This window comes from Neltuma alba, unplaced genomic scaffold (assembly GCF_004799145.2).
Source record: "Neltuma alba isolate B1F8T4 unplaced genomic scaffold, ASM479914v2 tig00012586_pilon, whole genome shotgun sequence".
Classification (NCBI taxonomy): Eukaryota; Viridiplantae; Streptophyta; class Magnoliopsida; order Fabales; family Fabaceae; genus Neltuma; species Neltuma alba.
In genome coordinates this window covers 371,652-394,099 of record NW_021637038.1, presented here as the reverse complement: position 1 = coordinate 394,099, position 22,448 = coordinate 371,652, and the positions used below count along the sequence as shown (strand labels likewise).

The 22,448-nt window shown below is 33.9% G+C and overlaps 2 protein-coding genes across 2 annotated transcripts; both read right to left on the bottom strand.

The window, feature by feature from the left end:
* Positions 1-4,510: 4,510 nt before the first annotated feature.
* Positions 4,511-11,495, bottom strand: LOC114728969 (proline-rich receptor-like protein kinase PERK1). Its single transcript, XM_028915911.1, has 8 exons — positions 11,297-11,495; positions 8,846-9,223; positions 8,574-8,660; positions 8,403-8,473; positions 6,110-6,180; positions 5,812-5,959; positions 5,374-5,535; positions 4,511-4,794 (listed from the first exon to the last, which is right to left on the bottom strand). The coding sequence occupies exons 1-8, from the start codon at positions 11,493-11,495 to the stop codon at positions 4,630-4,632; spliced, it is 1,281 nt and encodes a 426-aa protein (XP_028771744.1). The 3' UTR covers positions 4,511-4,629.
* A 1,952-nt stretch (positions 11,496-13,447) lies between these two features.
* On the bottom strand, positions 13,448-20,720 carry LOC114728968 (proline-rich receptor-like protein kinase PERK1). The gene is made up of 8 exons (XM_028915910.1): positions 20,228-20,720; positions 16,347-16,712; positions 15,949-16,035; positions 15,760-15,830; positions 15,292-15,371; positions 15,067-15,205; positions 14,629-14,796; positions 13,448-14,095 (listed from the first exon to the last, which is right to left on the bottom strand). The coding sequence occupies exons 1-8, from the start codon at positions 20,718-20,720 to the stop codon at positions 13,913-13,915; spliced, it is 1,587 nt and encodes a 528-aa protein (XP_028771743.1). The 3' UTR covers positions 13,448-13,912.
* Positions 20,721-22,448: the final 1,728 nt, after the last annotated feature.

Here is a 22,448-nt window from a genome sequence, read left to right as displayed (position 1 = left end):
ACAAGTTTTTATGATCTCAGTTGCTCTAATCCAGATCTAGAGCATGAGCATTATATTGTGGATTATGATGAACAGAGGCACATTGAGGGCAACAAAATACGGATCATGCTCAGAACACATATCCCAAAAAGATTCCAAAATCCGTAGTGGATCCAGCAAGTTCGTGACTTTTCTACCAATGAGAAAAGGAAAGGACGCATGGAACAAACTCTTACCATTCAATATTCAAAATCTCATATAAACATTCTGATCAAAATAAGTTGAACGGATAAATGATGCTTATTGAAGCTTCTCTCACATTAATTTTCAAATAGAAAATTAAGATGTATTAATAATATATCATATGCAAAATAGTATGCCGCAACATGGGTTCTGTCATCAAACCTTGTTCTTGGGTTACAAAATGAAGAATTTTTTATTTGAACTTTTGGACTATTTTTCATGAAATCAGTGTAATAAATATGCTTTCCATTAACTTCTGTACTTTCCGCCATTGAAAACACTGGAATCCATGCCCTCAAATGCTAAAAGACCCAAAAAAGGCGTCTGCTTTGGCAAAAAAATAGTGCGGCGTTGCATTGGCGGTGGCTGTAAGACGCTGCTACTATGGCTTGAAAAGTGGGTCAGAAGTCCGGTTAACCTAATCTAACTCCATGAAGAAGAAGACTCCCTCACATGCAAAACAAAGTCATCCAAGGGCACCGCAAAATATTTTGGAAAATGGGCCGACGCATTTTTGGCCCAATTTTGTTGGGCCTCTGTCATTTAATTTAGTGGGAAAAAAAAGCAAAAAAAGAATCCTGAATTAACAAAATCACAAAATGTAAACATGAATAAGCTTAATTGCTTAGAGGAACTGAGTCTTAAGTTGCAATTATGAAATCAAACTAAAAGGATGAAAATGACCCTCTTTCTTCTCTTTCTTCTGTCATCATATCTCCTTCTCTTCATCTTTCTTTCCCTCTTTTCTCGATGAAGCTTAATTGGAGACTTCAACGTCTCCTAAAATTTTAACAGGTTTTCTTATTAGAATTTAAGTAGTTATCACTTTATTTCAGAAGCTAAGTTTTAAGCTTTACTTGTAGTTTACTGTTTGTTTCAATTTAACTGCATTTTTCATGTTATTCTTTCTCTCTCTTCGTGTATCAAGACAGCATCGATAGGTTGCAGCAAGCAAGCCAAGAAAAGGAGCCTGAGAGCTTGCAATTTTTTGGTACTGATATTATGAATCTTAAGCATCCTATATCCCATAAGGAAAAACAGGTTGATGAGAGCTCTGATGGTGGGAAGTTTATAATAAGGATAGAGGAAGAGGAAGGTATTGGCTCTACTGGGAGGCCAGATATGATTATTTGTGAAAGTGAAAGTGTTGAGGCGTTATTCATGAGAAATAATGGTTTGAATGCAGAACAGAAGAAATTAAATCGTATAGTCAAAGGAACTGAAAAGTAATTTTTATGACATATATATCATAAAAATTGCTTTTTTACACTGTGGTTCACTCACTTAGGGTTTGTTAGGGATAGAGATTAAAAACACTTATAAACATACTTCACGTAAACTAAGACAAAACTCTTTTCACATGCTCACCTAGTATTCTGTAAATCATGATTAAAAAGCTACTTATAAGCTGTTTTAAACAGATTCTTAAAACATTCAAGGACAGCGTCTGGCGGAATGGCGGATGCAATTTAACTGTGAGATTGATCAAAAGACTCAAAAGAGACTCACCCGATAGTTCCCATTATTCAAGCGAATTGAGACATGGGTTTTAGCATCCAATGAACATCTGGGAAGCCCAAAATCTGCAACCTGGTTAATTAATAAATATAGGGGAACACATTATTGTTTATTCTATGACAGACATTACGGATATATTCGAGTGTCATAGACATACTCAACCTGATTAATAGATATTACTTCCGCTCTTCTAAATATAAAATCTATTTTGTGATACAAGTTATATTATAAAATAAGTCTTATATTTAGGACTGAATGAGTACTTATATATTCATATTATTTCAAGTGCCGCATTGTATTTCAATGGATTCTTGCAGGAAAAACATTTGATGAATATTAATTACTTAATAGATTTATATAATAGGTCGAGTTGAGAAGACCTGCCTCTTGGTGGCTAACTCTCAACCAACCCTAGCGAAGAGTCTCCAATTAGTACTCCTTCCATCATTTTTTATAAGAAACAACTATGATTTTTATCTTGTCCCCATTTATAAAAAAACATTTGCAAGGTGTCTCAATTTTTTTTACTAGTTTCTTATTTTACCTCTATTAATTACTTATTTTAATACTCAATATATATTTATGATCTCATTTTTCGAAGCACATTCATTCATTTCCTCATTCTCTCTCTCTCCCTATAAATAAGAGTATTTTTTAGGGGAAAAAACTTACAATTTTTACATGCATATTATTTTTAACTAATTTTAACTAATTAATTTTTTGAACCACGTGATTTGGTCAAATATTTTTAATAAAAAGAGATGAAAGTAGTGATTGCACAAGTTTAAAGGGATTTTTTACGTATAGTTGATTGATTTTAATGTCGATAAGGAACTAATTAATTGAAAGAACTAGTATTGCTCCTAATTCCAATTTCTAGAGAACGTCTTGACATTACACTTTTCTTGCATGATTACTAAATTCACTAGAACCTATAAACATTAGAATTAATTTTGCACCTAATTTTTAGGGAAGAACAATTCATATATTGCACTACCATCTTCAAGTACGTTGTAGCTTAAAAAATTTTATTTTGAATCAATGACCGGTTAAACGGTCGATCAGGGTCAGTTAAAGAGGATGAATTCAATGGCATTTGTGTTATTTCACAGGAAAAGTTAATTGCAATCAAGTCATCACAAGAGTAGACTTTTTGTTTCCCAAATTTGTGGGAATGTAAGTTGTAATCTCTAGAATTTCATGTCATTTCAGTACTCTTTCTTTAAGTTTTATGCACTCTAAGATAGAGATATATTTGTTCATATTTTGGCATTTTTCCTTGTTATTTTTGAGCTTATAAAGTTTGTCACTTTTGCAAGGTTATTTTGGTCTTGGTCTAAGAATTAAAGTTTCAAGCCATTTGGAAGCACCTCAGAAGGAATTAAAGATCAAGGTTTCTTAAGAATTATATTATGGTGATCAAAGAACAACAAATAGAAGACAAAGCATAGGGAGAACTCCTCATTTGAGCTAGAAGTACAAAACTTTCCAGAGGCAAAATGAGCTCGGCGCACTCTAACCTGGCTGCGGCTCAATTGAAATAGAGGAAAACTTGGCCGTAGCACAAAACTTTTAGGCCGTGGCGCAATCGTTGACAGCAAAACGCATAGCTCAACTAAGTTCAAAAATTTTAGGTTTTAAGCCCTCAAACTCAACTTTGGCCATCATTCTTCAGTTCTGGGTGGTTCTTAGAAGTCTTTGGCTATGCTAGGGCTTGCTTCTTGGAGGAGATTGAGCTAGGAGTTGGAGCTTTGAAGAGATTTGGGCTTCTTTCTTGGTTTTTTCTTTCCATCTTGCTTTCTCTACTCTTGTTCCATTTTGTGCTGATGTATACATATATTCTTGTGGATTTTCTGAGTATGTGTGGCTAAATACTTTGATTCTAGGATTATTTTGAACTCTTGTATGGATTAAGTACTCATTTCCCCTATGTCTTTGTGATTAATGATATGATTGTGTTGATTTTACTCCATGCTTAGTGCTTCTTGTTGATTGGCTACCAATGAGGTTGTTAGGTTCACTTGATTGATGCTTGAGAGGGCTAGGTTGAGTGTAGAATTTAGGTTTAATTGTGTGAGAACTTGAAATTTGCAAGTTGGATGGATGGTTTTGTTAATGAGATAGAGATATACTCATGAACCTCACATCGTCATATAAGGTTTGTAATTAAAATTAGCGCTTAATTAATTAAGAGATTAAGGAATTAATTAAGCTAAACACCTATTTGGAGACTTGAGAGAGCACTTATAGGTAATTTAGTATCCTTGGCTAGCATAATCTATAATTAAGAAGCAAATACAATGAGGATTTAATTGAGTACTTTTGAAATATAAGATGAATAAATAATCCTAGGTCCCTTTGAATCATCGGAATTGATGAATCACTTTTTTTTTTAATTTTTAATTTTACAAATAGTTCCTTTCACTCTTGATATTTGTATTACTCAAATTAAGTGAAAGTATGATAATCAATACTTAACCGGGTTTTAAAACTAAATCCTCGTGGGAACGATACTCTACTTATCACTTTATTACTTGTGACGACCCGTGTACTTGCGATGCGAACATAAGTCTCATATATTTGGGACTTATTCACAAACTTTCCTTTAAATAATTGCAAAGGTGACCATATTCCTTGATGGTTATATTCAGATATTATTATCAGTCTAGTGGGCATCCTCTGTTTCCTTAAACGTAATAATTTACCAAATAGTTATTTAATTTATGACAAATCCGCATATATATATTAATTAATTAATTCATTAAAAAAATAATTCCAATACAACATTCAGCTTACGGAAGTTCAAGGAAATTACCATAATCCAAACAAAGAGATATTTCACAATTTAAATTCATAGTTATGTGGATATTTTGGAGCCGTCGACCAGAACTAATCCTCGAGGGGGCGAAATTGATCAGATGGGACCGGCGTGCTCCTTGTTCCTGCTACCATCCTTCTCAACGTCTCCGCGTATGCTTCCCGTTGATGTAGTGCGGCGGGGTCCTCCGTCAAATCATTATCCAGGGAAATCACTCCTTCTAAAGCTTTACCCACCTGCTAGATATTATTATTACTACATCTTGTATTTAATATACAACCTAATTAACTAATTTACGTAGATTAAAAAATTAGTTAAATTAATTATTTGTAATAAATATGTTAACTTTACAGAAGATTTTAATTTTTAACCGTACCAAACTCCATTGTCATATTAATTTTATTCCCTCCCATGCTACTTTTATAATATGGTATAAATGGAAAACATATTTATACTCCTTGAAACTAAACAAATACCTTGTAAAAAGGATGAAGACTACCTTCTAAATGATAACTATGTGTAAGTTATCCCTATTAGAGATCAAAAGGGATTTGAGGTTCACTACTCCCAATCCCATAACTATGGTGATACGTATTTATACATTTAAGTCATCCACTACCTACTGCTCTGTATATGGTAGGATTGGATATTTACTTTGGTTTAATGATTTTCATACACGATTTGTTTTACATTAACGACTCCCTTATATATATTATCATACTTTTTTTGTAAAAAAATTAATTTCATAAGAGAATCCAATCCTAATAAATTTCTTTAAAAGGGAAACAAAAATCTTATAATTTATGTGCACTAACCTCGCTCATTCGAGGACGACGCTCAGCTGAATGGCGAACGCAATTAGCAGCACAAGAAACCATTCGAAACATCTCTGCCGGGTCGTACTTTCCCTGCAACCTTGCATCAGCAAGTTCCTCAAAGTTTCTGTTTCTCAAAGCTTCCGACAACAACGTCGTCGCCTGTGATTTTTAACGTATATATGCAAGTATCAGTCCGCTACAGTTATCACTCTTCTATCAATGAAGTCATCAAAACAAACAAATTAAAAGAAGCATAAAGTAGCATCATGTTACTCCTCCAATCCTAGATACAAGACCCCTTTATACTATAAAAAGGGTATTATACTTAGAATCGGAGGAGTATTTTCTATATGCATCCATAAATAAGATCACGCTGTTGGATGTAGTTAGGAAATAAAATAATTTATCTATCAAAGAACATATAACAGTACAGACCCACTCATACAAACTTCCTTGCTGGTACTTCTCAGGATCATTAACAGGTTGTCGTCCTGTAATAAGCTCTAAAAGCACAATGCCAAAGGAGAATATATCTGACTTCTCAGAGTAATTGCCGCTCATAGCAAATTCTGGAGCAATGTACCTGTGCTCAATGAAATTTCAGAATTTCATAAATATTGAAATAAGCACTACTGAATATACATCCAGTGCGAATCCATGTACTTATAATTAATAGTGAGAATAGTAATGGCAAAAAAAAATTTAATAGTGAGAATAAAAGATTAAGACTGACCCCTTAGTTCCCATTACTCGAGTCATGATACAGGCCTCTAATGGCAATCTGGCGAGTCCAAAATCTGCAACCTGATAAATATATATAGATAGAAGCACATATTAATTTGTCATCGATATTAGATATATTGATATTTGAACCGATTCTAATTTAGAGCAGGAAAAATATATGATAAATAGAAAGTCAACTAATTTGACTTAGTTGATGTGCCTTGTTAAAGATGGGGTTTAATGATAGAGAGAGTAGTGGGAACTCTCACAATTTTCTCCTTGTTAAGTCAACATCAAAATTTGTTTTTAAGTATAAAGGAAAAATTAATCATTTGGCCCACATAGATCTAACTCAGCTAAAATTTAATTTTTAAACTTTGACTCAAAAATTTCAATCCTTAGAATTTTCTATTTCATTAAAACTTAGCCCTTAAACTTTAGCTCGATGTAATCCATTCCTTATAGTTGTACCAGTACCTATATTAACAAGAAAAGAAGAACTAAAGCTATTTCTTGAATTCTTGGAGCCAATGTTTTAAACTGCTAAAATAATAAGGATTGAGTTGCTTTACGCCAAAATTTAGAGACCGAATAATTTTAATCAAGTCAAAACTATAAGAATTAAATCATATTCAATTAGGGTGTTGTTCACCAAATAACTTGACCGCAAGTGGATGGGTCGCAAGTAATATAAAAAGTATCGTTCCCTCAGAGACTAAGGCTAGATGAGTTGAAAAATCATAATTGTGTATTTGATTAGGTTAAGTGAAACAATTGTTGTAAAAGAGTTTGTGAAATGAAAGTTAAGAAAACAATGGTTTAAAGCAGTATAAAATCAAATCGACCTTGAAACAATTAAGAGACTAGGGTTATTCTTCACTAAAGTACTTCATGAAACTGGATTAATTACTTCTCAAGTAGTGCTTTACAATAAGTTCAATTAGCCTGGGTTTATAGAATTGATTAAGCTTTCTCAAGTCAAAACCAAATGTTGCAAACACAATTAAAACACAGCAATCTCTTGCATTTGTTTGAAAAGGTTGCTCTTTAAAAACCAAAACCCATTTAGTCTATGCTAGGTCAACAGATACATCTCTGATCAATCGACAAACCATCTATTCACTCAAATAAATTTCTGGACTAGCATGTTTTTATCAAAGTTCATGAATTAGTTTAACTTTCTCAAGTTAAACTAATCAATCAATCAATCCAAATGATGGCCAGACAAAAGGAAGCATTAAGCTCAAAGTAAAAACAACTGAATATTATCATTAACACTCAAGAGATCGTAAAACCAAGTCTCAATCCATACAATAGATCAAAATAACCCTAGAAAAACGGATTTAGCTATACATATCGAGTAAAGAACTATAACTATAAAAGTATCTAGTAGTCATAGCAGAAACAAGAAGGGAAGAAGAAGGAAACCCAGAAAATTCAAGATACAAGCTTTGAATCTCTTCTAGCTTCAAGCCCAAAGGTTCCAAGCCTCCAAAACTCCAAACCCTAGCAAAGCCAGCCTCCAAAATTGCTCCAAAAGTTGAACTACCCCAGAAAAACCGAGTCTCCACCTCTATATGCCCTAATTTTTTTAAGTTACAAAGTAAAACGCACAGCTGCGAAGGGCCAGGCACCGCGGCGGATTCCTTCAGTCGCCGCGGCGCCTTTTACAGAATGGCTTTCTTTTTGAGGTTCTGACACTGCGGCGCATTGGAGAATCGGCCGCGGCGGATTATACTGAATAGGTTCCTTCGAGACAGCTTGGGCGCCGCGGCGCCTTTTACAGAGGCGTGCTAATGCTTTTCTGTTTGATCCGCCGCAGTGGATTCTCCCAGAGGCTGCGGCGGCTGACTTCTTTCCAGCTTTTCTCCATTCTTTACTCTCCTCAGGCTTTGTTTCCTGCAAAATTGACTATCAAACCCCATAAAAGAGCGTTAAATCAGCTTAACTCAGTAGGAATTTTGAGAAGTTATCAGGTGTTTGAAAAAGGAAAGTCTTTCTATTAATTGAAAAGCTTAAGGTTTATTACAATGCAAAATACTTCGGTTAAATTTCTTATATTAATTGTGTTAAGTTCTCCGACCAAATATGGATATGTGTTCTAATCTTGTGTATGTGTTTATAATTAAATGCTAGTGAATACTAATAATGTTCAAAAATAGTACCCATGATGGTGTGTGATTGGAAAACTTGTCATAATAGATATAAAAAATTTGATATAAATATTGTCTTATTACAATTACTGGCTTTATGTAAATTTGCATATCTAGCTGGAAATTAATAAGCAATTGTACAAGACCTACCTTTGGCTCAAAATTATCATCAAGAAGAATGTTGTCCGCCTTGATGTCACGGTGTATGATTGGAGGATGACTTGAATAAACAATAATAATATTGGATTGAAAGAAGCAAATATCGTAAGAGTAACGCATAGTGAACCAAATTATCTACAGTGGCAGGTCAAGAAAAGTTACAGTCTTCATGCAGATATTTCAATCCTTGAGCAGAGCCAACAGCAATTTTCATCCTTGTTTCCCAGTCTACATGTGTTGTGCCTTCTCCTGAATTTGCATACATAAATATTTTCTCTAACCATACATGATACTTTCATATTCAACGGTTCTAAACCGTTAAATATGAATAAAAATAATCATCAAATATCAATAATTATGCAGTAGCGAACGCTGAGAGATTTTTCCTAGTAGACAGAGAAATGTAGAGCATTGGAATAGGCTACAAATCTTACCATGCAGGTGGTGCGCTAGGGTTCTATTTGGGACATACTCATAAACAAGCATCACCTTTTTGTGAACTTCATCAACGCAGTATCCAGCAAGTGAAACAAGATGTTTGCGATGGATTCGACTAATGATCACGGCCTCAGACTGGAAATCCCTCTTTGCCTCTTCCATTGTAGATTCAAGCTGCTTAATGGCAACACTTTTATTATTCTTACTGGGGTGGACTCCTTTATGGACAATGCCAAAACCACCTTCGCCCAGAAAATTTGACCTTGAGAATCCATCTGTTGCCAATTTTAATTCTTGATATGTAAACGTTTGAGGTCCTAATACAAGGCCAGAAGTAGTTCGTGACACTGGACTTGAAACTACTTCAACTTTACCTGATCACAAGTAGAGCTGGCATCAGTAATTCTTTCAACTATGTTACATTGTATATTATTGTTATCTGTTAATTTCTCTTAAAATTTTTATAATATATTTTTTTTATTGCATTGCTGTATTCCCCTGCTTATTTTGAGGCGTACATAGATCATGAATTCAGGTTGAGTTAGAATTCTTTTTCTCATTCTTGGAAGATTTAGGCGAGCTACTGTTAAAATTATAATTATTCTTGTTAAACTTTATTAGCATAAAGTGAAATGGTTAAGTCATAAATATAAAGTTTGTGTATCCAATATCTCCCTGTTACATTATCAGAATGCTGAACTCGTATTATTGATTAATATCTAGTGGTGCTCACTGGGAACCAGTTTCAATACTCATCACTTTGATGAACATCCTAAACTCATCAAATCTAGACCGTCTGTATTTGATTTAAACGGTTTAGATTTAAAATCTTTAACTAATTATTTTTAAATAAAAAAAATATTTTTTGAAAAAATGACAGTTAAGAGATTATTTCTATATTAGATTTTATACATATTAAAATAATTATGTTAAATAAATAAAAATAAAAGATAAATTAAATTCGGATCATCCAAATAAGATATGGATAATTTAGATCTGATGAGATTAGGGTGCTCGTCAAATGATGATTACCGAATTTATGAAGCAGCAGCGAGCAAGGAATCTCTGGTATATAGCAAGACTCGTTGACTCCACGTTGACTGTCTCTGTCGTTGTGGCTGGATGCATTTAATTATTGAGATCGATTGCTTTAGAATTTTCTAGACCCATGATCCACGTCTGAGCTGGCCAAGACTCAGAAATAAATTAAAGTCAATTAATATCTATTTCTTACAACGTTAATATCTGGTTCACGACGAAATTAATTCCTCTTGTTTTTATTGTGGCTGCTACGAGGGTTTTGTTTTGAAGAAATGAAAAACTTCATATATTCTCTCATTTTCTTATTAGCACTCACTGGTCAACATCCTAAAGTAATCTTTTGTGTAGCATTTTACTGATCTTAAAGAATCTTTTAAGTTAATTTTTTTTAATTACCTTTTTTTTCATAATTTCAGTATTTATCTTCTATATTTTCACTAACTAGATCTTATGATCCAAATGACAGTTTTGGGTTTTCCTCTGGCAATTAAAAACAAAAAAAGAATTTGGGCGCACGAATTAACGCGTGAAATGGTTTGGATTGAACCGCACAAAAAAGCGAGTGGGGGTCCTGAGTCCTGACATTATGATGAAAATGCTTGTAAATACGCATGTAAAGTCTGCAAAAATTAGGGAGATTATCCACCTGTATATCTGACAGGTGTGAATCTTAAATTTAGACAGATGACTTTTGAATCCATATATAAAACCAAAAAAGTGTGACTTTAATTTTAAATACGAATGTATATGAAAAAAAATTATTTAATACTCATTGAAATTATTAAATATCTAATAAAAACATTAAAAATATTTTTTTAAAAAAATTCCGTATAATAAGGATTAAAGGGAGTACCTTTTTTCTTCCTCCATCATTATTGTGAAATGAAGATAAATTTTTTAAGTTTTAAGAATATAATGGAGTACGAAAAATTAACATCATGGACTTTATAGTTTCAATGGCTTTTGATTTTAAAGTTTGTTTTTAGATTAGTACATTTCATATTATTTTAAGAGAGGAATAAGGACTTTGTCAAAGTCAGCTGAAGACTGGCTAACTGTGGAGTTATCAATACTATAGCTGGACCATGGAAGAGTTTGTATTTATGAGTATGAATTACTGTTCTTATGGACCCTCGCCCTCATACTTCGGTTCTAAATATAAGACCCTTTTTATAGTATAATTTACATTACAAAAAGGTTGTTATATTTAGGATAGAAGGAGTATAATGTTTTGGGCAAGGCGGAGGCGGTGAGTCTGAGTAAGGCGGAGGTGGGGGCTCTGGCTCGTAATCTTGGAGTCTGTATTAGGGGAGAGTTGTATCGGGGGACGGTGGATCGATCGACGTCAAAGAGTTGCGGCTTCTTAGTGCAAGTGTGAGGCGCCTGTATCAGGCGCAAGCGCAGACGGAGACGGAGACGGAGGCGGCCAGTTGGAGGAGCCTGTATCAGGCGGAGTCGCAGGCGCAGGCGGCGAGTTTGGGTAATCCTGGAGTCTGTAGTAGGGGAGAGGTGTATCCAGAGACGGTGGATGCATCGCCTGCGAAGAGTTGTGGCTTCTTCGTGCAAGTCCGTCTTTACGAAGCAGCAGCGAGCAAGGAATCTCATGGTGTATAGCAAGATTCATTGACTCCATGTTGACTCTGTCTCAGTCAAAATTATGGAATATTAATTAAATTTGCTTAATTCCACGGTTACAACCGTCGGATCCTGGCTGGAGGCATCCAATTAGTGAGATCGATTGCTTTAGAATTTTCTTCACCCATGATCCCCGTCTAAGCTGGCCAAACGTGCCCTTCAAGGGAGAATCAAGGAGGATTTTTTTTAATTATCCTTTTATTATTTTTTTTTTAATAGGCCCAGACAAAATGGGATGTTTATAATACCCTTGCTAATCACGTATTAATTAAAACTACTAATTGATTAATCTTTTAACATATGCAACTACTATAATAATTATTTTTTAAAAAATAGATAAATATGAGAGATAAAGTGAATTGGAGTATTATATTTTGAAGTAAATTGAAAGTCAAACTAGTTTTTATATTAAAAATTAAAAGTGATATCTATTTCTTACCAACGTTAATATTTGGTTCCCGGCAAAATTTCTCTTGTTTTTTATTGTGCTGTTACGAGTGTTTTGTTTTGAAGAAATGAGCAACTTAAAGTACTTTTTCATTTTCTTTTTTTTGGATTTCTCCTCCGGTATCCTAGGAAAATAGGCATCTTTCAGCCGTGACAACGTCCCCAGACTAATCCGGATCGAAGGCTTGCAAGGAACCTTTCGGTCGGCGCCCTCTGGCCCCTCAAGGTGCTGCATTCCCACAGCTCGAACTCGAGACCTGTGGTTAAGCTAGGACAGCCCCAGCCAGCTGACCTAACCCCTCGGGGTTACTTTTTCGTTTTCTTAATAGCACTCACTCACTCACCCACTGATGAGCGTCCTAATTAAAGTTATTTTTTTATGTAATATTTTACTGATCTTAAGGTATCTTTTGAGTCAATTTTTTTAACTACTCTCTTTTTTCATGATTTCAGTATCTGTCTTCTATAATTTCACTAACTAGATCTTATGATCGAAATGATAGTTTTGGGTCTTTCTCCCACAATTAATAAAAAAGTAAAATAGTTTGACTACTCTTCTAGTTTGTATTAATTACACAGACCTCTCTTTTATTTTAAAAACATACAGTTTGGTCCAATTAGTTAACACCGTTAAGAATATTCTAAAAATATTTTTTTAACTAAAATTTATATCAAAATAAAATTTATTGATTATTTTACTCCTCATTCTAATAATTTCCTAAATTATATTTTTAAAGTTACATCAATTTTATTCAGTTAAGGCAAACATAAAAGATTTGATTAAAAAATAAACTAATTTTATGATTTAAAGTAAAATACGAAAATTATAAAATCTTATGATTTAGATAAAAATTAATAAATTTTATACCATATTAAAAATTTTAAAGATAATTATTTTTTGATTTTATAAAAACATTTTTTGGAAAATATAAATGTCTCAATAATTATTTATTTAAAAAAGGGCATTTTGGTCAAAAAATAATTTAAAGTCAAACCTAACGGTCAACTAACAATTTGGATGGATGGAAATAAAATATTAAATATAAGAGGGAGGTTTGTGTAACATATGTTTTAGCTGTAAGGAAGATTTATGTTTTCAGAATTAAGGGAAAGTTTCTATAATTGAGATAAAATAAAAAGATAATCGGTGTATTTTACTCTTAATAAAAAGAATTTGGGCGCACGAATGAACGAGTGCGATGGGTTGGTTTGAACCGCACAAAAAAAGCGAATGGGAATCCTGACATTTAACCCCCAAAAACAATTAACAACTCAGGGACCAAGCACCGCTCAAATTTGAAAAATCATTATGGACATTTTTTTAAAAAAAATGTAATTATTAAAAAATCTCATAACAAGTTCACAACGTTCAATAACAAATTTCAATGCAAGAATATTACTTACTTGTTATTGAAGTTTTCAGAAAACAATGGAGTACAAAAAATTAACATCATGGACTTTATATTTTCAATGACTCCAATGAAAAACCCGATAAAAAAGAGTTTTGATTTTTTTAAGTACTTTTATATTAGTATATTGTAACGATCAAAAGACAGAGGAAACACGGTAGAATAATATGCTCATATACATAGATTCGAATGGATAATATTCGAATACGCAGAGGGAGAAAAGTCCAAAATCATTCCACACTCCTTCTGGTCTTCTTTGTGTTTTGTCTATATATATCTTCACTTTTGCCCGCCCTAAGCGCAAATTCATTGGTCCAATAATACTCTCTTGATTATCCAATTCTCTCAGCTTCCAGCCACACCCGTCCCCTTCATTCTTGGTTTTTATTTGACTAACCTCACTCCCACACCCAGCCCAGACATGGACCATTATGGGAGAAGAAAATTCCAACCTGTGTTTATTAATATCCCAGCTCTTCTCCCTCTTCTTTCTTTTATTTAATTTTACTTTTATTATCACTCCGTATTTTACTATCGATATCGTTCGACTAAAGTTTCCCGGGATAAAAAGCGGTTAAAATATGCACCCACTCTGGAACTGCCATCAACTCCGTTTATCACTTTCCAAAGCATATGCAAGAGTTCGCCGCGGCCTTGTGGGCTCACCTCCTCCCGATTATCCAGAGGAATCTTTTCTTCTAAAGCATCAACTACCTGCTGACGGCTTCATGCCATTAAATTTAATCTTTTATGTATATGGGTATTTTGGTTTAGAAAATCAATTCGCAAAATGGTCATCCTAGAAGTCACTGGGCGTCCTACCACAATATCACCCCAACAACGAGCTCGTAAATCTCAAATTCAGAGAGATATTCAAAATTTCCAAGTATAGGAAAGGAAATCAAGATTTTGTACTGATTAAGATGTATTAAGGATGGAAAGTCTTGATTTCAGACGAAGATATCAGAGACAGATGGGGTGACTACTTTAACAAGCTTTTCAACAATAGATTGGAAATGATTAGTGATATGGAAGAATTAACAACCCAAAAAGGTGAATAAAATTTATATCTTTGTTACAGAATTTAGGACGCAGGGGTAAAAAAGAGGCTGTATTAAGAACAAGGATAATGATATCTACTGTTATAGAGGCTTCGGGCTTCACTACTGTTAGAAATGTCCTAAGCAATTCAACTTCTTTTAGTTTTGAACAGAAAAAACACAGATTTTAAGAATTGGTTTGCTAACCTGGCTCCTTCGAGGACGAAGATTGGCTGAATCGCGCAGGCAATTTGCAGCACAAGAAACCATCCGAAACATCTCTTCAGAGTTGTACTTATTCTGCAACCTTGGATCAGCAAGAGCCTCAAAGTTTCGATCTTTTGAGTTCAAGGCTGTGAAGAGTTTAGGTCTTGCCTGTAATTGTAACATGTATCAGTGCAGAAATTTCAAGTATTCATTATTAGTTATCTAACATTTTGTTCAACATCATTTCTGTTAAAATTTGAAACAGCTGATAGACAAATAATTAAAGTTGGCATCTTGGACTAGTTATATTTCGTAACTAATCTGAAAACCATTAATGTAGCCCAAATCTCTTATCTAAGGTCAGCTCGTTCATCTTTAAACAATTTCGAAGAACATAGACTATACACTGGACAAAACACTGATGAACACTGCACACACCCAGTTAACGATGGCGCCATCTGCGAAAGGTCGACAAGGCTTTTCTCCCGTAATCAACTCCAAAAGCACAACACCAAAAGCGAAGACATCCGACTTCTCACTGATTTTCCCGCCAGCCAAACACTCTGGAGCTAAATATCTGTATCCCAACGATGGCGGAACCTTTGTATATTGAGATAAGATTCAAAAGAGGAGATTTTTAAAGATCATACGACTAAGACTTACCCAACGGTTCCTGCCACTTGTTGCAAAGACTGGTGGGTAACAGTGTCTGATAAAGGTTTTGCAAGTCCAAAGTCTGCTATCTGATAGAGAGATACAAGCACACGCACGTAATTATTCTGTTATAGATATAACATATATTGATATTCAAAGTGCCACGTTGAAATTCAAGATGAGCGAAGTCCAGTAACTTCGCAATTTGTTATATGGCAATTGAACGGATGCTTTGGTGCAGGAAAAACAATATGGAATTCCTCATAATAAAATTTACGAAATATGGAAACAAGATTGTGAGTTCAAACTTTTTTCAATGAAATTATTCCGTTGGAAAGCCATCTATTCAATTGCAATTCTATATTTTCCAAGGGCGTTCGCAAGGAAAGTGAGGTTTGTCTTCACTGAAATGTAAAGGCACAGGAACTTGCATTTGTGGATTCACGTAGTAATTGTAAAGTAACAAGAGAGACCTACCTTTGGCTGAAAATCATCAAGAAGAAGAATGTTAGCTGATTTGATGTCACGGTGTATGATTTTGGGATTACCTAAAACAAAACATCGATATTGGACCGAAAAAGAGAAATATTACAGGAGTAATAAAGTCTTTTAATAGTTACGACTTCAAAAGAGTACGACGAAATTAGTTATATAAAGTAATCTCACAGCCTTCATGAAGATATGTCAATCCTTTTGCGGAGCCAATAGCAATCTTCATCCTTGTTTGCCAGTCTATAGTTTCTGTGCCTGCACCTGAATGATTATATGTATCCATAGTATTTTACGACTTATACGTAAGATCAGGCAAGATATCAATTCCTCTAGAACAAAGCGCACAGGAAGCCAATACATGTAGTAACTCAAAATAACAATTTGCTGAGGTAAACAACTGAAGATTATTATCGCAATTATTCTGTGCAAATGTCTGCATTTATAGAGTGTGGCCCCTGTGCTATTTCTTCTTCTCGAGACTGGTTTGTAATTAAGCGACTTAATTAAGTCAAATATATCCAAATATATTCATGTTATAATCATTCCCTTGTAAAAGTGGGTCCATGTCTTACCATGCAGGTGGGAGTCTAGTGAATTATTTGGGATGTACTCATAAACAAGCATCATGACCTCCTTATGAGCTTCGTCTGGACCGATGTAGTATCCCACCAGGGAAACAATATGTCTGTGATGGGCCCGGCTAATGGTCTCAACTTCAGTGAGGAACTCCGGCTTTCCTTGTGTGGCATCAGGCTTTAGCTTCTTAATTGCAACAATTTTATTATTAGGTGGGAGGACTCCTTTATAGACGGTGCCAAAACCACCTTGGCCGAGTATATTTGACTCTGAGAATCCCCCTGTTGCGGAGCGTAATTCTTCATAATCTTTAAATTCTTTTGGTAAATGTGGGAATTCCAAGACTGTGGGAGGTGGTGAAGCTGCAAAGTGTGACAGGGAAGCGTAACAAATCTGTACCAAGTTAAACCCAATCATATGGGATGGGTGTAAATTTCTGCAAACAGTAATATTCCCCGAAGTAGTATTGCATTTATACTGTGTCACCATCAATGACAAGAAAATTTGAAGGAGAAGCAACCGATCATTTTGAATTTAATGTTACCTGGTGCTTGAGAAGGCCTTGTGGGGCTACTTGCTGGGTTCGGCTTCCTTGTTTAGTTTTTAATTTCTCAAAAGATGCAAATTAATTTCTTAATAATTATATTGTTTTACTTTAAAAACAGAACATGCTTCTTTTTCTTTTTCTTTTTCATGTTATCAACATTTAGTAATTTCTTCACGTAGATATAGGAAATCACTTTAAGAGGGGTCCATCAATGTTATTATATATTACTCCTCTGGTCCTAAATATCTTATATTTAGGACCAGAGGGAGTACTATAGATTAGAACAAGGATTTTTAGTGTGCCGTAAACAACAACTACTTAATCCCACTAAATATTGGATCTTGGGGTAGGTGATTGACAAGATATTTTGTTCATAGATGAACACTGAATCTTCAGTAATAAAGAAATTGAAACAGAAGACTGAAAAAAAAAAAGAAGAAGAAAAACAAAGTAATGGTCTGGAATATCTAATCTCAGAATATAAACCACATTACAATACCGCAAGCAGCGGCGGGGCTACGAGTGCATACCCATTTCCACACACTGAGTCCAACCTAACCCTATGCAATAATCATGTATCACAAGGCATTATCCTTAGGACATAAGGAGTTGTAAAAGTTTGTATACCAATTTCGTATGGATATCTAAAATGCTCCAAGAAGGAGACGAACGACAGGGGCTAATGAGTGGGTTAGGCTTCCTAAGCCTAACTTATTAAACTTAGTTTAAATATATGTTGAAAAGGTAACGAAAGAGTATACTAAATAGGGATAAAATAAGTAAAAATATATTTAATATTTAGACGAATGAAAAATATATCTTATAAAAAAAAACCAAACTATCAAAACTTTAGATCTTATAATAAGTAAGGAAGGGAGAGGAACTGAGGAAGTATCGGTTTACCCCTCCGTAATGGCATTATTTGCACGTAATTAAATAATCTTAAACAGTTTTTTATTTTTTAAAAAGAAATTGGATTTAAAATGACTAGCCCTGTAGGGCTCAAAAATAAAAGAGCCAACTCTTGTAAACCCACATATTTTTTATTATTATCAATATATTTATAAAGTTATGGATTAATCTTTTATGAACATGTTGTTAATCTTTAGCTGCTAGATTTTTATCTTTCTGTTTTTCCCGTTTCATTAGATTTTATTTTTTCTTTATTTTGGACAATAGTTTATTGGTATTTAATCTTTTTTTCTATACACCATTAGTTTATTTTACTAATATTTATAATTTGAATAAAAAAATTTAGAGGTTTTTTTTATTTTAAAATAATTGAAAAGAATTTAAATTTAAAAAAATAACTTAAAAGGGCCAACCTTTTTAAACTTTGAGTTTACATGTCCAAGGGCAGGTTTTAATAATTAAATAATTTTAAAGTATACGTGCTTTAAAGGGCCGGATCTTTTAGGCCCTAACCCTTCAAAAGCTAGGTTTTAGAATTGATCAGCCCTTGTTAACAGTTCTACTCACCGGTCACTACTAAAAAATATCTTCCCTTTTTTTTTTTTGGTCTACAGGAGCAGGGCCACCCTTTTAAGCCTTTTTAAGTGAAGGGCGGGGCTTGTATTTTAAGTCGTTCAAAGAGAAATTAGATTTAAAAGGGCTAGCAAAAATAAAAGAGCCAGCTCTTGTAAACCCACATTTTTTAAAATTATTTTCAATATATTTATAAAATTATGGATTAATCTTTTATGAAAAGGTTGTTAATCTTTAGCTACTAGATTTTTATCTTTTTGTTTTTCCCGTTTCATTTGATTTGATTTTATTTTTATTATGGACAATAGCTTATTGGTATTTAATCTTTTTTTCTATACACCATGAGTTTATTTTACTAATACTTATAATTTGAATAAAAAATTTTAGAAGTTTTTTGTTTTATTTTTTATTTTAAAATAATTGAAAAGAATTTAAATTTTAAAAAATAACTTAAAAGGGCCAACTTTTTTAAACCTTGAGTCTACATGTCCAAGAACAGGTTTTAATGATTAAATAATTTTAAGGTATACGGGTTTTAAAGGGTCAACTCTTTTAGGCCCTAGCCCTTCAAACACTAATTTTTTAGAATTGACCCGACCCTTATTAATAGCTCTACTCACCGGTCACTGCTAAAAAATAACTTCTTCTTTTTTTGTCTACAGGAGCGTTTTCAGAAGGCTTCATGTAGGCGTAAGGCGTCCTCGTACGTGGGTGTGTGAGCGCTTCAAAATCCTTTTGTAGATACCACTTACGCAATTTGGACCAAAAAACAAGATGCCATTTACGAAATATTCTTCTAGGTCATGTCCTTATTTTTTTTTTAAAAAAATTCATTTCCGAATAATAACACCAGCAAATGAAATACATCTGAGAACCAATTTTCAAATACTACAATAGAAGAACCAGATCAGACACCAATTTTAGGCAGAAAATCAGAACATCATTTCAGCAAAAATAGGTTAACATTATAACTTTCAAAATCCGAAATTAATATATTTATGTACGTATGGACACATCTGAAGAACAGAAAGAGGAAGGAAAACACACAGGTCTTATTGTTTAATTAATATTTTTTTTAAAAAATTTTTTCTCTCTAAGCAGAGAAAATCTAAACAATTGTTCATGCACGCATTTAGCAGTTTGATTCATTTATGGCTTCTCCATTATTTTTTCAACTTATTGTTTTCTTCGCTCTAACGCATACGAATATTCAGTGTCATCTAACTTCCCCAAGTTGATGATGGTAATTAAGAGAAAAGTAAATATGCTTATTGGGGATAATTTCTTAAAAACGGCATTGTCAAGGTAAAAAGTTAGGGTTGAGGTATATCTAGTACCCTGAAATATTTTTTTTGTGTGGATCTAGTACCTTTAAGTATTTTGTAATACATCTAACACTGCGTCCAGTGTCTTGAAGAATGTTTTTAGCCTTGATGTTGGATGCATTAAAAGATATTCATCACCTAAAAAAAATACTTTAACGTGTTGGATGTTTATTAAAAAATACCTCACATTACTAGATGCACCAAATAAAATATTTCAAAGTATTGGATGTATCACAAATACTTAAAAATGTTAGATGCACCTGAGAAAATACTTTAGGCTACTGGATAAACTTGAAATTTATGGAAGTTTGTATAATAATTTCGTATAAATGATCCAAGAAATTTATGTATGAAAGTTTGTATAATAATTTTTTATGAATGATCCGAGAAATTTATGTAAAATATATTACCTAATGATTGTGAAAGTAAAATTAAATAAATAAAACAAAGAGGAGGGTAGAGCAGATATTTTCATACGTGTTGTTTATTTTCACCCCACAACGCAAAAGAAGTTTATTACCTCCTGGTTGGTGTGGTTGTGCAGAGGGGTTGTCTCTTCCTCTCGTCCTTCTGTTCCTTCTCGCTCTCCAGATAAAGAAAACAGCACATAATAACCCCAGTATCAGCAACAAACCAAGCACAGAGAGTCCTGCGATTAGCAAGATTGGCGTAGACCCGGGGGATGCCAGAGGGGCAGGGGCAGGGGCAGCGGGAGCGGGAGGGGCAGGGGCAGGGGCGGGGGGGGGGGGGGGAGCGGGAGGACCGGGGGCGGAGGCAGCGACAGGGGCAGAGGTGGGGCGAGCGGCGAGGTTAGGGGCAGGGCCAGGGCCAGGGCCAGTGCCAGGGCCAGGGCCAGGGCCAGTGCCAGTGCCAGGGGCCAAATCTGGGGCAAGGCCCAACTCTGTCTGTGAAGGCGGCGGAGGCGGCGAGTTGTCCCAGGGGGGTGGGGCCTCTGGCTGGTAATCGTCGATTCTGTAACTGGGGAGAGGTGTACCCAGAGACGGTGGATGCATCGAGGCGAAGAGTTAGTTGTGGCTTTTTCCGTTCGAGTGCGTCTACTTGAGCTTTCTGAAGCAGAGAGCGAGCCAAGGCTCACGATCCACGTCTGAGCTGGCCAAGACTAGAAATAAATTAAAGTCAACTAATATCTATTTCTTACAACGTTAATATGTGGTTCACAACGAAATTAATTTCTCTTATTTTTTATTGTGGCTGCTACGAGGATTTTGTTTTGAAGAAATGAAAAACTTCATATATTTTCTCATTTTCTTAATAGCACTTGGCCAACATCCTAAAGTAATCTTTTGTGTAGTATTTTACTGATCTTAAAGCATCTTTTAAGTTAATTTTTTTAATTACCTTTTTTTCATAATTTCAGTATTTATCTTCTATATTTTCACTAACTAGATCTTATGATCCAAATGATAGTTTTGGGTCTTGGTAAAATACTTTGACTACCCTTCTAGTTTGTATCAATTACACAGACCTCTCCTTTATTTTAAAAACATACAATTTGGTCCAATTAGTTAATACCATTAGGAATATTCTAAAAATATTTTTTAACTAAAATGTATATCAAAATAAAATTTATTGATTATTTTACTCCTCATTCTAATAAATTCCTAAATTGTATTTTTAAAGTTACATCAATTTCATTTAGTTAAGGCAAATATAAAAGATTTGATTAAAAATAAACTAATTTTATGATTTAAAGTAAAATATGAAAATTATAAAATCTTATGATTTAGATCAAAATTAATAAATTTTATACCATATTAAAAACTTTAAAGATAATTATTTTTTGATCTTATAAAAATATTTTTTGGAAAATATAAATGTCTCAATAATTATTTATTTAAAAAGGGTATTTTGGTCAAAAAATAATTTAAAGTCAAATCTAACGGTCAACTAACAGTTTGGATGGATGAAAATAAAATCTTAAATATAAGAGGGATGTTTATGTAACATATGTTGTAATTGTAAAGCAAGTTTATATATGTTTTCAAAATCAAGGGGAGATTTCTATAATTGAGATAAAATAGAAAGGTAATTGGTGTATTTTACTCTTAATAAAAAAAATTGGGACGCACGAATGAACGCGTGCGATGGGTTGGTTTGAACCGCACAAAAAAAGCGAATGGGAATCCTAACATTTAACCCCCAAAAACAATTAACAACTCAGGGACCAAGCACCGCTCAAATTTGAAAAATCATCATGTACATTTAAAAAAAATGTAATTATTAAAAAATCTCATAACAAGTTCACAACGTTCAACAACAAATTTCAGTGCAAGAAATAACAACAAATTCATATTACTTACTTGTTATTGAAGTTTTAAGAAAATAATGGAGTACAAAAAATTAACATCATGGACTTTATAGCTTCAATGACTCCAATGAAAAACCCGATAAAAAAGAGTTTTGATTTTTCAAAGTAATTTTATATTAGTATATTACTCTCTTGATTATCCAATTCTCTCAGCTTCCAGCCATACCCGTCCCCTTCATTCTTGGTTTTTATTTCACTAACCCCACTCCCACACCCAGCCCAGACATGGACCATTATGGGAGAAGAAAATTCCAACCTGTGTTTATTAATATCCCAGCTCTTCTCCCTCTTCTTTTTTTTATTTAATTTTACTTTTATTATCACTCCGTATTTTTTTTTTTGAATGAAAACTGGATTCAAAAGAAACAAAAGTACAGCCAAGCTAAACGAGCTAACACTCGTCATCAAGCTC